The 15,408-nt window shown below is 40.8% G+C and overlaps 1 protein-coding gene across 1 annotated transcript in view; it reads left to right on the forward strand.

Annotated features, from left to right (window-relative positions):
• LOC132826138 (cilia- and flagella-associated protein 46) overlaps positions 1-15,408 on the forward strand; it is a 214,053-nt gene that overhangs the window by 144,408 nt on the left and 54,237 nt on the right. Inside the window, exons 41-43 of the mRNA XM_060841785.1 lie at positions 3,523-3,690; positions 6,421-6,518; positions 9,981-10,054. Coding sequence (XP_060697768.1) covers positions 3,523-3,690; positions 6,421-6,518; positions 9,981-10,054 — 340 coding nt within the window. The remainder of the gene's footprint in view (positions 1-3,522; positions 3,691-6,420; positions 6,519-9,980; positions 10,055-15,408) is intronic.

The raw sequence follows: 15,408 nt of genomic DNA on the forward strand, positions 1-15,408 counted from the left end.
GAAAAGCTTCGTCTTGCGAGCAATGCAGGCAGATCACAGAGTTAAGTAGCATAGATAAGTAAATAATAGGTAAACAGCGGCAAAAACAAAAACACAGGTACAGGCGAATGTTAAGAGTTTGTAAGTCACTTTAGTATTCTAACAACAGTAGGGTAGAAGCTGTTTTGAAAATGGCTTGTTAAGGTTTCTGTACCTTCTTCCCGATGGTAGAGGTTGTAGAAAAATATTGCCAGGGTGGGATGGATCTTTGAGAATGCTGGTGGCCTTTCCTTGACAGCGGGCCTGGTAGATGGATTCTATAAAAGGGAGGTTGGCTTTTGTAATTGACGGGTTGAGTTCACCACTCTCTGAAACCATCTCCGATGTTGAATGGTGCATTTGCCGTACCAGGTAGTGATACATCCAGACAGAATGCTCTTGATGGTGCATTTATAAAAGTTGGTAAGGGTATTCGCCGTCATGCCAAATTTCCTCAGCTGCCTGAGGAAGAAGAGCCATTGTTGGGCCTTTGCAACCAGTGCGTCCACATGAAGAGTCCAAGAAAGCTTGTATTGATGACCACTCCCAGGAGCTTGACACTCTCTACTTGTTCCACTTCTGTGCTGTTAATGAGTAGGGGGGCATGAGTAACATCCCACCAAAAGTCAATAATGAGTTCATTGGTTTTGCTGGCATTGAGAGATACGTTGTTCCCAGTGCACCATTTTTCCAGGTCTGCCACCTCCCATCTGTAGTCTGGGGGGGAGGGGGGGGGCTTCAGTGTTGAGTGTTAGTGAGGGTGAAATATTGTCCCCAACCTTCACTGATTGTGGCCTGTGGGTCAGGGAACTTAGTATCCAGTTGCAGAGAGTGGGGCTTAGTCTGAGGTCAATAATGCAATGGCTTTGAGAGGTTATTTTGTTCTGGTTGTTTAAAAGAGGGGTTGTGAGGCAAGATGTGTTGAGCATGGGGTTTAGATCAGAGTAGTGCTGGAAAAGCACAGCAGGTCAGGCAGCATCCGAGGACCAGGAAAATCGATGTTTCAGGCAAATGCCCTTCATCAGGAATGGAGGAATGCTGGAGGTTTCAAGAATCTGCAGCCCTCACTTTTGCCTAGGTGTGTTGAGCAGTCTACCAAAACTACTGAGGTAAACAGCTTGTGAGGCCTTGGGTTTTTTTTAAAGTTGGAACAAGAGCAGCAGCCTGGCTCTGTGTGGCCAGCTCTCTCAGACCAGGTTTTTTAGCTTTGAGATTCAGCATTTGCTGCTGTGGGCTTGAAGAAGTAAAAATTATCCTTTCTCTTAGTTACAGCTACAAACTGGGGTTCCTCTTTGCTGCTAGGTTATCTGTATGACAAATCTATTATTCTGAATTTTCCTTTTTGCCAAGGGGTGTGTTTGTGGGATGTTACCTCATTGGAACAGTTAATTAGTCATAGTTACTATATCTATTATTTTGTAGGTTTTCCAGTAGAATTAAATTATTCTAAGTTCTGCTTTCTTCAGTGGTATTTTAACTATAGTATTTAAATAAATTGTATTTAGTTTAACATCGAGTAGTTTGACCAATCAAATTTCATCTGGAACATAGCACATTACACTTGCCTTTAAAATGTGAAAAAGTTAGGGTCTCGGCTAACTTCTTAAAATATCTGGGGGGGGGGGGTTGGTCTGATCCAAAACACGGTGTCTGAAACACTGCAATAACCCAAATAATGACATGCCCATCCCTCACTCACCAACAATCCCATCAATCAGGACTCATATCTGACATCACAGGACAAATTACAACCGCTTCCTATCCTGCCAGTGACCTCAATGCCTCCAGTAGTTCAACCCAAGAGAGTACATATGCAGACTGTCCTCAGCTGATCGGTGTCATACAGTCCTTGGATCACCAGAGGACACCCACCATAGTCATATTAAACAATGTGGCTTAATGCTTTGCCAGCTGCCTCCACTAAACTGTCAATGCCAGGATTGCACCAGGTGTAGTGATTGAAAATGCAAGTGAAAAACCTTCAAATGGAATAAAGATGGCACAAATGTCCAAGCACTCCAAGCTATGGTAGGTTTGTGAGTAAATGTGTGTTGAATTGTCTTATTGTTAGGGACTTTTGAAATACAACAAGTTTTAAGGGCTTGATGCATAATTGAAACTCAATGATGGCTGATGTGCACACAATTTGTTGTGAAACGTTGGAGTAGCAGCAAATATATAAACATGGTGGCAGAACTCTTGGGTCTAAAGTTAGTCTAGTCAAAGTGCCCCAAATGTGGTGATACCTCCACAGTGATATTTCAGCATGCAAATCAAGCAGGCTTTCACAAGCCGCACTCTGGCTAAAGTCAAGATTCACTGAGGGTCTCAGATTTTTATGACCTTTTCAACTTCATCTTCGAATGAATCTGGCTTTTCTATCTCCCCAGCTGATATTTTTTCACCTCTTCACAGTGCTGCACTGGGTAGGGCACAGCAGTCCACAATGATCTTGAGAGACCCTTTCTGACATGGAAAGTAGTGCACTGCCTGATGATGCATGCATTGGAACCTGGTCTTCAGCAATCCGATGCTCTGTTCTATTGCAAACCTGGTTGAATTGCAGGAGACATTGTACCTCTCCTCTGTTGGATTTTGTGAAATCTGTACAATTGTCACGAGGATTTTTGAGGATCTCCCCTCCCCAACCCCCCCCATCCCCATATTGCAGTTATGCATGGAGAGCAAATAGTCATGGCACCTGAAAGTGATTGCGATTGTTTGAGTCATAAAAGCATCCCCAAATGCAAGCCTACACTTTCAGGATTTGGCGTCAGCTGTCACATATCAGCAGCACATTGATGGGAGGAAATTCCTTTCAGTTTATGAATGCTGCTGATTGTTCTCAAGGATATCTGAGATGTATATTCAATCATTTGCCCTTTGTACTTCCAGAAATCCAGCTATAGAACCAAATTAAACTCTACCTGAGAATATCAGGATTTGTGGTAAATCTCAGAAAATCATTGCCCCTTTTCAATATAGCATTGGTGAGCTCTCTTGTCCATCTGTGTCCCTCCATGGAGTATTTGAATACCCTTCCAGCAATGACTTCTAAGGCTAATACCATGGATAACAAGGATTTGTGTTTTATTTAAATAGAAATGATAACCTCCTTATGTTTATCTTTGATGTGTGCTGCTCATCTAGTGTAAATATTTTTTCTTATAATTGATGAGTTTACAACTTAACAAGCTCTGTAGTGTCCGTTGCTCCTAGTTGAGAATGTCGATGATAATGCATTACTAACAAGTTATATTCATTCACTGGATACGAATATTGCTGGCTAGGTCAGCATTTATTGTACATTTCTAATTGCCTGAGAGAAGGTGGTGGTGAGCTGCCTTCTTTAACTGTTTCATGTGTTTAACATAAAGATTGTAGGGTGGATCACATAAAAAAGAAACAAATCTGCAAAATGCTTGCAGCATAATTAGGATCCAGTTTTTAAAGGGTTCTGAAAATTTGTTCAAAAGATTTAACATACTTGTGAACTTGTTCCAGAGCTGCACGGCTTCAATGATGATGAAAGATGTCTTGATGAAAGCAGGATTTGACACCAGCAGTTCCCAGCTTGCAGCACTTGCACATCTTCAACAAAGACTGCAAGAAGATGGAACCATGAAAAATATGCTCAAGACAGTTAATGAAAGACTTAAAACAAAATTTAAGGTACAGTACCTGAAAGTTGTCACTTCTTAAATGGCATCTGCCATTTTCTAATGTTCTGATGCATGCATGTCTTAGAGTTAAGGTGAAAGGGGTAGCAGTTTTATTTCTGTCAGTCTGGCTATTTCTTCAAAATGTTTGTTTTCTTATTAAAATAATTTTATTAACTATTATTTTTGCTTTTAGTCATTCTTCTATCGTGTTCTCATTTGGTTCTTCATTGGTTAGAGTTTAAGCCCCAATGTCAATCAGGAAAACAACTCAGAAAATCTACTCTTCAAAACATTTGATACATTCATCCCCTCCTTTGGAATATTCAAACTGTCCTTTTACACTGTCATCAGTCGTTGGTTCCTGTCTAATTGCTAAAAATTGAAAAACATCAGTTGAATTACATTTGCTTAAAACCTCACACATAAAAATGGTCTTCAACCACAGAATAGAGGATTCCAAAATTAATTATGCAGATCCTCGGAATTTCAGGCACTGCTTCATAGTTAGTGGTCCTCGGGTAAGTGCTTGATGAAAAAGAGAAGTTGATTTGGGGCCGTAGAGTGGTGCAACAGGAAAGAGAGAGTAATTGGGAAGAGTCCAAACTAGAAAAGGAAGGCAATTGGGAACAGCAGCTGGGGAGGGGAGGACAATTGTGAGGGGCAACCAAGATTGTGATCAAAGTGTGGCTAACAGTGGCCTATAGAGGAGCACGCCTGCTCCCTTGGCTCAATATGCAGGTTCATAATTTTAACATTAATCTTTTTGGTGGCATACAGCAGTTGTCATTTGAACAATCATTGGTTTAGAAGTATGTGGAGCTGAATACCACCAACCTGGTGCCAGTGGTGTTCAGATCAATTTAGTTCTGTGCAGCAGACTTCAAATATCAGAAAAGTGCCCAATGCCTGTTTCAGACACAGGCCTGTTCGGTGCCTATTTTGCTTTCCTACAATGGCGAATGGAAATTTCTCGCTTGTAAAGCATGCTGTTGTCCACATTATTAGTGGCTTTTAATCTCTGAAAATTGCCACGTTTAAGGTTTATAATTCAGAATATCAAAGGGAATCTTTTGTTGTTTCAACAGGGCTGAAGTCTATCACTTGTTATGTTCCCGCTAATTACAATTGTCACTTAAAGAAATTGAACAAATGAAAAGAAAAGCAACAATTTTGCTGTTTTAATGCCATTGAATAGAAAAACAGTCACTTTTTTTCTCCAATTGTGCTTCACTTTTCCCTTTTTTATTAGGACATCTATTTTTGGCATTTTGTTCAGAGGTCTTTAGCCTTCATTCAACCCATCATTTGCAGGTTTCACTAGGTAGTTAGATTTCTAGCTGATATTTCCTCTGCTCCTCTCCTTTTACTCAAGTCTAGATGTCAAGGTTGTCCAAGATGGTTCCCATTTAAGCATGTCTGGGCGAGATGTCATGATTATATAGCTGCTAATAAAATTCAAAATTGTGACCACTACCACTGATTCATCCTCATAAACAGAACAAGACATTGTAAATTTCTCGCAATAGTTCAAGATTTTGAATGATTCTTTAACTCAATCAATAGGCTAATCTCAGAGCCAAATGTCTTTATTCAAGATTTTGAATGATTCTTTAACTCAATCAATAGGCTAATCTCAGAGCCAAATGTCTTTATTCTTTCGTGTGATGTTAGCATCATTGGTTAGCCCACATTTGTTGCCTAACTCTCCCTCTCTTCAAGAAATGTTTATTCTATATTCACATGAATTCTATATGACAAAAAGATCCGATAGTTGGCCATTGATTTATGCAGTAAATTAACTGCTTTCAACTGGGGTGATGGTAAGTTTAGCTTGAGACATCCTTGATATAAGAAGGAGAAAAGCAAAAGGGCCATTTCCTTCTAAATTGAATGTAATTGTTCTTCAGCCTTCTGAAGAAGTATAAGCAAAGCATTTATATATTCATCCTTATTACTGTAATACATCATCAGCTAAGTATGTTCTACATGCATATATGATATCTGTGTATGTTGGTTGGAAAAATATTGATTAAGTTTGCTATCCCCAGTTAATAAACAATGAATTGGTAGTGGACATGTCCTGGAGTGTAATGCAGAATGAAAAGCCTCAGTAAAAAGAGAAAGGAGACATTTAATGAGCAAAAAGGTACATCTGTCTACTTTCCAGAAAGAGCAATGAAAGTAGACTAAATGTCATTTGGAAAATGTGGGAATAAATGATACACAAAATGGAAAAATGTTAAAAGTACAGATTCACTGTCAGATGTTTCCCCCTCTGCATTGACAATATGGGCTGCTTACAGATAATAATAGTAACATCTTTCAGCCCAGTTGTTAAATGATCGACATATAAATTTGAGTGCCTGACTCAACCGAGGTTTGACCTAATCATTGATAGATATAACGTGCTGTGCAGTACGTATGAGCTACATCTGTCTCAGAGCAGTGCTACAATAGGTGCTGGTCCTTTGCTTAAAATACTCAATTCAATTGGAAAAAAATGTAAAAGTAAAAGTATATATTTTTAAAATCACACTATTGGAAATCATTGTAAATTATAATGATTGATCATGGAGTTTAGTGGGATGTCACATCATGAGAAATCAACAATCTTATCTATTATGTTGACTAGTAATCTGTACTTCAGCAACCTCTAATCACCAGCTAGACAAGCACAATCTCACCTGTCAAAACAAAAAGAAATGGTAGTTTCATGTTTTGTTTCCTCAACTCTTTATAGGCTTGGAAGAATGTCACTGTTCAGCTACAGCACCTTAGTTTCCTGAGTGAATTTCCTTCTAACTTTAATGTATTTATTCTTCAGCACTCTGAAGACAGGTAAACAAAGCACTTATATCTTTATTTCAATGTTCTCTTTTGATTATTATGGAAAAGGAGTTCTATATTCTGTTTCTAGGCATGTATTTTGCTGAAATAATATCTTAAAACTGAAAGGAAGTCTGCTATGATTTTTTTTAAATTAAGGAGCACATGTTTAGAAGCCCAGGACATGCAGCAACATCCAGCCATGTGAGCATGCCTCCCAACACTGAGTTTCCAACAAAAGGCCTCTCAAAGTGAAAAGAGAATGCAGGAGGTCTACAGTCTTTTATCTGACAGGGTAGAGATGTAGACGTAAAGGAGGTTGGATCAGCCATGATCCTATTCAGTGGTGAAATAGGCTTGAGGGGCCGCATGGCCAACTCCTGTTCCTATTTCTTATGGTTTTACGGTCTTATTATCATTCATTGACTATGTAAATATATTGATACTGGAGAGACAAGCATTCCTTGTTAAATCCCAATTGCATATGCAGTTTACCAGTTCTTTTTCTTTCTTTGCCATTCCTGTTGTTTGATAAAAGTTAATGTTACAAGCTGATAGAAATCTCCACAACATCTGATGCTCCCTCATTCAAAAATGACAAGCTAATATAAACACAATGGAAAGAATCACTATCCTTCAGACAGAATTATAACATGTTATAGCACTAAGGAGAGCTACATCTGTACCTCATTCATGTAGGTACAGCTAAAATGACAGTATTCATGCAATCGGCCATGTAAAATGAATATACGTTTACAAATGTCAGATTTTATGCACATTTAAGGGCCATTTGTACCACCCATGTCATATTTTATTTTTCCCTTCCCTCCCACTACTTCAAAGTGCTGTCCTGGGATCTGCAGCTGGGTTAAAAGGAAAGAAACCCTTCATGAAACTCTTTGAATTGACAGCCAGTTGGGAAATTTCAGACTGATTATTGAAAGTAATGTTACAATCTGAAAATCCTGGTCTTGTACTCTTCCCCATTTCCGGATTCCAGAGATGACTTCATTCAAGAGGGCAAAGGTGTACTTGTTGAACAAATGTCATGGTGTAAAATGAACCATTTGAGGGAACAAAATGAGAGAAGGTAGAACAATTCTGTTGATAGAACAAAGAGGTTTTAGTAATGGGATAGATTTGAAAAAGGTTCTGTAATTCTTTAAGATATTTCACTTTTGACTTTGATGTCTCTACATTCTTATCCAGATATTCTGTTATCTGCTGAATTCCTGGAATCAATATCAGAGGCAAAGGTGTTGCCATGAGCTAAAAATTAATGGCAATATTTTTATTGCTATTGAGGTTAAGAGAGATTTCTGTTCGTCCAGTTTACTGTTGAATAGGCAGTTGGAAAACCTGGGAACACTCTTTTGGAAAATAGAAAAGAGAAACTGAGATGGATTTTGGGAAGTGATGCTCTCCTTTCTATTAATGGAAATAATAAAGAATGGGGCCCACAAACAGGCAAGCACATTGTCCAAATTAAGACCATTACATTTTTAAAGCTACATATTGTTTCCAAATGTTTGAAATCTTCTGCCATCAATGACTCAGGTAGTAACAAGCTGATCGCTAAGTCAAATGCTTCTGAGTTCAATTCTCACTCAAGGAAATAAGCACAAGAAGTCAAGGATGAGGATTACTGTCAGGGGTGCCACCATTCAAATGAAAAATTCAGTAAGGCCCTGTTTTCTGCTTAGACAAGTGCAAAGAGATTGCATGGAGCTATTATGAAGAATTGCAGCAGATTTACCCCAGTGCCTTGGTCAATATTTATCTCTTGATTAACTTCCAAAATTATATTATCTAATCCTTATGACAATGCTGTTTGTGGAACCTCTGGATTGCTGTGTGCAAACTTGGCTACTACAAGCCCACTGACTCTCACAGCTACTTAGACTACACCTCCTCCCACCCTACCTCCTGTAAAAACATCATCCCTTATTCCCAATTCCTTCCCCTCTGCCGCATCTGTTCCCAGGATGACCAATTCCACCTGAGAAAATCCCAGATGGTCTCCTTCTTCCAAGATTGCAATTTCCCTTCCCATGTGGTTGACAATGCCCTCCAGTGCATCTCCAGAACTTCCCGTACCACTGACCTTGAACCCCATCCCTCCCCCAACACAACAAGGACAGAGCCCCCCACTCCTCACCTTCCACCCTGCCTACCTCTACATACATCGTATCATCCTCCGCCACTTCCATCACCTCCAAACAGACGCCACCACCAGAGATATATATTTCCCTCCCCACCCCTAGCAACATTCCGGAGAGACCACTCCCTCCGCGACTCCCTTATTAGGTTCACTCCCCCACCAGCCCACACCCCACTTCTGGCAACTTCCCCTGCCACCAAAGAATTACAAAACCTGCGCCTTCACACTCCCCTCACTTCCATCGAAGGGCCCAAAGGATCCTTCCACGTTTGACAGAAATTTACCTGGACCTCTATCAATGTCATCTACTGTTTCCGTTGCACCCGGTGTGGTCTCCTTTACATCGATGAGACAGGATGCCTTCTTGCAGATCATTTCAGAGAGCATCCCTGGAACACCCGCACCCACCAACCCTACTACTCTGTGGCTGAACACTTCAATTCCCCCTCCCACTCTGTCAAGGCCATGCAGGTCCTGAGCCTCCTCCATTGCCAGACCCTAACAACCCGACGCCTGGAGGAAGGACGACTCATATTCCGCCTTGGACCTTGCAACCACACGGGATGAATGTGGATTTCAACAGTTTTCTCATTTTCGCACTCCCCCATATTCTCCCAGTCCCAAGCCTCCAACTCGGCACTGCCGTACTGATCTGTCCATCACCTTTCCCATCTGCCTGCTCCCACCTCTCCCCCGATCTATCACCTTCTCCCTCACCTACCTATTGCTTTCTCAGCTACCTTCCCCCCACCCAACCCCAACCCCCCTCCCTCTTGTCTCTGACCTACCTCCCCCCCACCAACCCCGGCCCACAAGCCTCATTCCTGATGAAGGGCTTATGCCCAAGATGTTGATCTTCCTGCTCCTCTGATGCTGCCTGACCTGCTGTGTCTTTCCAGCATCACACTCTCGACTCCAGCATCTGCAGTCCTCACTTTTTCTATTGCATTTCAGACATCACACAATAATGAAGTGGTGACCCACAGCTTAAACACACGACCAATCATCTCGCTCTCTCTTGAAAGAGCAGCCTTATGGTTCTTTGGTGATCTTATACTTCAGATATGCTTAATTGGCTATATAATTGCATTTGGTATATCTGGAGGTTGTGAACAGTGCTGTATAAGTCCAAGTCTTTTCTTTTCCAAGTAATTTTGACTTCTGTAATAGAAGATAAAAGGTTGATAACTTTAATCAGGAACTAGTTTGTTAAATTGACCCAGTAGAGAGATGTGTGAAAAGTGACAGCCATATCAAGCTCCCTATAATGTAGTTTCTTGGGAAGAACTTACTAATATAGTGGTCTCTTACAGATCCATGCTATATGGAGCACTTCTTGAGAAACCAAAATCAAGAACTATTGAGAAAAAGGGCAAAGGCAGTCAAAGTAAGCTAATTCACTGTTAATGTTCTGAAATGATACCTGCTGTTTTTTGTTAATATGAAATTGTAATATTTGCCCTTTGAAATGTTATATATTCATAGAGTTGTTACACAGAAACAGCCTGTCAAATCTAAACCCATTATTTGTAGACAAATCTAATCAGTTCCATTTCCTCACTCTATCCCCATGGCCTGTACATTTAACTCCTTCCAACTACGCTTCCAGTTTCCTTTTGGATACAATGATCATCTCAGTTTGAACCAGCTTTTGTAAACAACAAGCTCCAAGTCATGATCTCACTTGCTTTATGGTAATGTGCTTTGCCACCTGTAACTCTTGCCCAGAATCTTTAATCTATGTCATTTAATCCTAGTGCCATTGACTCATGGGAGAATGCTTTCCTTGCATGTCTTAGTGAACATGTCATAACCCTGCATGTCTCTATCAAATCTCCGCTCAAGTTCTTTTAGACAATTGGGAATTAGCTTCAAACCATGTAGCTCAAATCCTTTGTCTCTGAAACCATTCTACCCGTCTGAATGTAAAGTCCAAGGTCTAAAATGAATTGTTATGCATTTTCATGTCATGGAAGAATAGCACTAGGATAATAGCTTAAAATGAAAAAGATAGCTTAACAAAGAAGCAATTGTATAACATTCCTCATCTGACGAACTTTTGTGAAATTTAATAAATCATTGATTCTCATGTTGATTTCAAATCACTCTGTGACTTCATCTTCCTAAGTTCTAAAACCCTCTGAGATCTCTGTGTTTATTTAAATCTGGCCTAATATAAATCTATGATGTATATTGCTCCACAATTGGTGACTGTGTCTTCATCTCCCTGGATGCTAAATTTGAAATTCTCACTCTAGACTATGCCTTCTAAATATCACCATTTCATCCTTCTGCTGCTTTCATATGCTGATAGCAAAAATAAAATATCACTGTCAAATGTTTTTGGTGTAATAACTTAGATATCATCTGGACTATCTGTGAACCTCCTGTGAGGGAAATGTTTCTTGATGTTCTACCTATGAAGAAGATGGCAGTACCGGCATTTCTGTTAATCTGAGTATATACATGAACAGGTAGCAGCTGGAAAGGCACTGCATGGGCCTTTTTTATTAAACAAACATTGAGCTTGTGTAGCTGTGCAAAAAATGTACAAGCACATACTGGGAAAAAACCGTTATGCTCAAAAACAAAATGTTATAGTTAACATTGGATGAGGGAACATTTGCCAAGATTGCTCTAGGGCAGTTGAGTGTTGTCTAGTATTTTTGGGAAGCTTTGATCCTTCAGATCTTTATAGAGGCCACTGAATACATAGTGGAGGCAAGGGAACAAATTTACAAAGATTTGCTAAATGGAAGAACACATGGAAGGGAGAAAAGTGCTGAGAAAAGAGCAAAATTAGAACATGAGAGTAAACTTACAAGTGTAAAAGCTTTAATCAGTATTTAAAAAGAGAACGATTAGTAGAGATAAATGTAAATCTAATATGTCCACTACGGGAGTTTCTATACCAGAGAACATGAACGTGGCAGAGTCCTTCACAGAAGAAGACACAAGTAACTTCACAGAAATTGTAGGGAACCAAAGGTTGAATTTTGAAGAAGGATTGAAGGAAGTTTGATAGTGCTTTTTTAAAAAATAGTGCTAGAGAAATTAATGGGATTGAAACTGATAAATCACCAGGACCTGGTCATCTACATCCCAGAATACTAAAGGACATGACCATGAAATTGTGGATGACTTGCTTTTGAAACCTTTGAAAATTCTGTAGATTCTGGAACAGTCCTGGAAAATTGAAAGATGTGCAAATGTAACCTCATTATTTAATAAAGCTGGAGGATGTGGGGTTTAGGGAAAAATAAGGAATTATAGATCAGTTAACCTGACATCACTAATAGGGAAAATGTTAGAATCTACTTAAAAGGACGTGATAATGAGGCACTTAGAAAATATCAATGGGATTAGAAAAAGTCAAAAGTGATTTATGAAAGGGAAATCATGTTTGACAAGCATTCTGGACTTTTTAAGGACATAACTAGTAGAATGGATAAGAGAGAACCAGTGGATGTGGGCACGGTGGCACAGTGGTTAGCACTGTTGCTTCACAGTACCAGAGACCCAGGATTAATTCCCGCTTCAGGTAACTGTCTGTGTGGAGTTTGCAGACATTCTCCCCATGTCTGTATGGGTTTCCTCCGGGTGCTCTGGTTTCCTCCCACAGCCCAAAAACGTGCAGGTCAGGTGAATTGACCATGTTAAATTGCCTATAATGTTAGGTGAAGGGGTAAATGTAGGGCAATGGGTCTGGGTGGGTTGCTCTTTGGAGGGTTGGTGTGGTCTTGTTGGGCTGAAGGGCCTGTTTCCACACTGTAAGTAATCTAATTAAAACCTTTGAAAAAAATATTGAAAGCTCAACAAACATAAAATAAAAACAAAGCACATGTGTTTGGGAGTAATATGACCACATAGATTGAGAATTGGTTAGCAGGCAGGAAATACAAACAGAGTAAAAAGGCACTGGGGTACTAGAAAATTCAGTGCTTAAACCCCAGTTATTCACAATGAAGATCAATGATTTGGATGAGGAAATAAAATATAATACTTTAAAATTTGCTGAAGACACAAAGCTAGGTGGGGTTGTGAGTGGTGAACAGGATGTAAAGCAATTTAAACGTGATACAGACAAGTTAAATGAGTGGGCAATTTGTAGCAGGTGCTTTTTATAATGTTGCTAAGTGTGAAGTTGTCCATTTCAGTGAGAAAAACAGATTAGGGAGTGATTGAGAAATTAACAAGCAAGTTAGACAATGGAGAACCCGTGGATGTGATCTGTTTGGATTTATAGAAGGACCCTGAAAAGATGCCTCACAAGAGGCTGCTAAATAAGATAACAGGCCATGGTGTTAGGGGCGAGGGACTGGTGTGGATAGAGGATTGGCTGACTGGCAGAAGGCAGAGTGTAGGGATAAAGGGGTTTTTTTTCAGGATGGCATATGCTGAGTGGTGAGGTTCCGCGGGATCAGTGTGAAGACCTCAGATATTCACATAATACATTAACAATGTAGGGTAGCACAGTGACTCAGTAGTTCGCCTCAGTGCCAGGGACCTGTGTTCAATTCCACACTCAAGTGACTGTGTGGAGTTTGCCTTTTCTCCCCGTGTTTGCATGGGTTTCCTTGGGATGCTCTGGTTTCTTCTCACAGTCCAAAGATGCACACGTTAGGTGGATTAGCCAAGCTAAATTGTCCATAGTGTTCAGGGATGTGCAAGATAGGTGGACTAGCCATGGGGAATGCAGGATTAGAGGGATGGGGTGGGTCTGGATGGAATGCTGGTGTTGTGGAAGAATCACTCAATGTTCTATAAAAAAATTACCAGCAGACGCAGAAAATCCTTCGTGAAATTAAACTTTAATCTTGCAACATCAAAGTTGTGGGAGCCAGCAAAATGTCTTCCTGACTCCCCACAATCTCTTTGTTCTCCTGCAATTTATACAGGTATTCTTCCTGTGCTTATCTGATAGCATTAGCATACCCAATCATACTGGCTTGCTTTGCCTTTCTAAACTAATCATCATCTGCCACACTGTTTCCCTCCAGCAAGTTTAACCTATCACATTACAACTCCATCATCTTCAGCATTAGCTCATCTCAGACCAACAGGTCTCACACTGAGAAAGAATACAAGGAGGTAAACACCCAAAGCCAAATCTATCGACAGAGCCCCAAAAGCGGGCAATAACAATTTCCAGGGTCCAAACCTCAAAGTATTCTCTCTCCACACCTGGAGTCACATGCCAAAAACCCGTCCCACAATAACAGGATCAGGAAAAAAGATCCAAAGACCCCACACAATCTAAACGTGCACACAACACATGCACGTCAGGCATTTCCATTGGAACAAAGCTTCAGCACCACAGCAGACATCAGATTATTGAAGCAGAGCAGCGAACCTATAGTGGAAGAGGGGACTGTGCACAGCCTGACACACTTTAAAAAAAAGACTTAACAAGAGGAAGAGCACAGCAAAAGACTAAGACAACAACAAGCAATACAAAACCTGCAACAATCCCAAATGAAGAAAACCAAGCCCCTGATCTGCCCAAAACACCATCCAACCATCCCAAGGCCTGCTGTGTCCACCATGCCGCCTGACCAGCTGCATACAATTACTCACCCAATGCAGAGAGGGCATCAGCAGATTAATCAATAAATTGCTGCTGGTCGTTACAGATATAATTAATCCACCCAGCATTCATGCAAATTCCAATGGCAGGGATAAGTGACTCCCAGCCCGTGGCAATCTCACTCCTGGCCCATAACATATTGGAGACACTCCTTGGCTAACCAATACCAGGGACATACTCCCATTTAGGGCGGTTATGATAGGGCAGTGGCACGAGCAAGCGAGATCTGCCAGGTCCGCCTTCCTGTTACCAGACACTGGCTCCCTCAGTATTTCCTGTGTGTGGATAGACTCATGTATCATAGTTAGCTGTTGCATGCTTTACTTAAGTTCAAGTTCCAGTTGTTCCAAGCTAGGTCCCTCATATGGACCCCTCCACTTGGGCACTGGTATGGGTCTACCAGTAAGATTTCATGGAACACCAAGTTAGTCATACAGTTAGTTTGCATATGGTAGCTCAGTTAGTGCAGCGTATTAACCCAGTTAAGATTGGAGCTCGCACAAATCTTACTCCGCTTAGCTTTCAAAGTACTGTTAATCCATTCCACCGTAACCTGGGACTGGGGATGATACACACAACCAAGCCTTTGCTTAATCTGCCAAGTCTGCAGCACCAATTTAACCACATCTGGATAAAGGCAGACCCATTACCCAAACTGATATCCGATGGTAGGCCAAACCATGGAATAACTTCAGCCGTTTAAAGCGTTAGCACTGTGCCTGCCCCTGAATCTTTCAACAGGGTCACTTCTGCCCATCTACTAAACCTGTCAATGACCACCAACAGATATCCTTTTTTTTTCACTGTCCTTACCATGTCTGCACAGTTGATCACCAAATGCTTAAATGGCCCATCAGATACAGGCATATGTACTGCAGGGTTCGCTATCTCCTTTCTGACATTACTTTGAGAACAGATATCACATTGCAACAATATATAACCCACTGAACCCTACAAGTAAGGTGACCAAAAGCCATCCATTTCTATTTACCTCAGCACTTCCCCTCTAGCACAGTGATCCAACCCATGTGCCGCCAAGGTGAGAGTGGTCAACAAACGGGTAGGTGCCACCCACAAACCTTCTTCTGTGCACACAGGCCTTCCTGGTTATGCCCACCCCCGCTAAGAGCAAAGAAATTTTACAGCCCTCTGGC

Source organism: Hemiscyllium ocellatum, chromosome 22, assembly GCF_020745735.1.
Source record: "Hemiscyllium ocellatum isolate sHemOce1 chromosome 22, sHemOce1.pat.X.cur, whole genome shotgun sequence".
NCBI lineage: Eukaryota > Metazoa > Chordata > Chondrichthyes > Orectolobiformes > Hemiscylliidae > Hemiscyllium > Hemiscyllium ocellatum.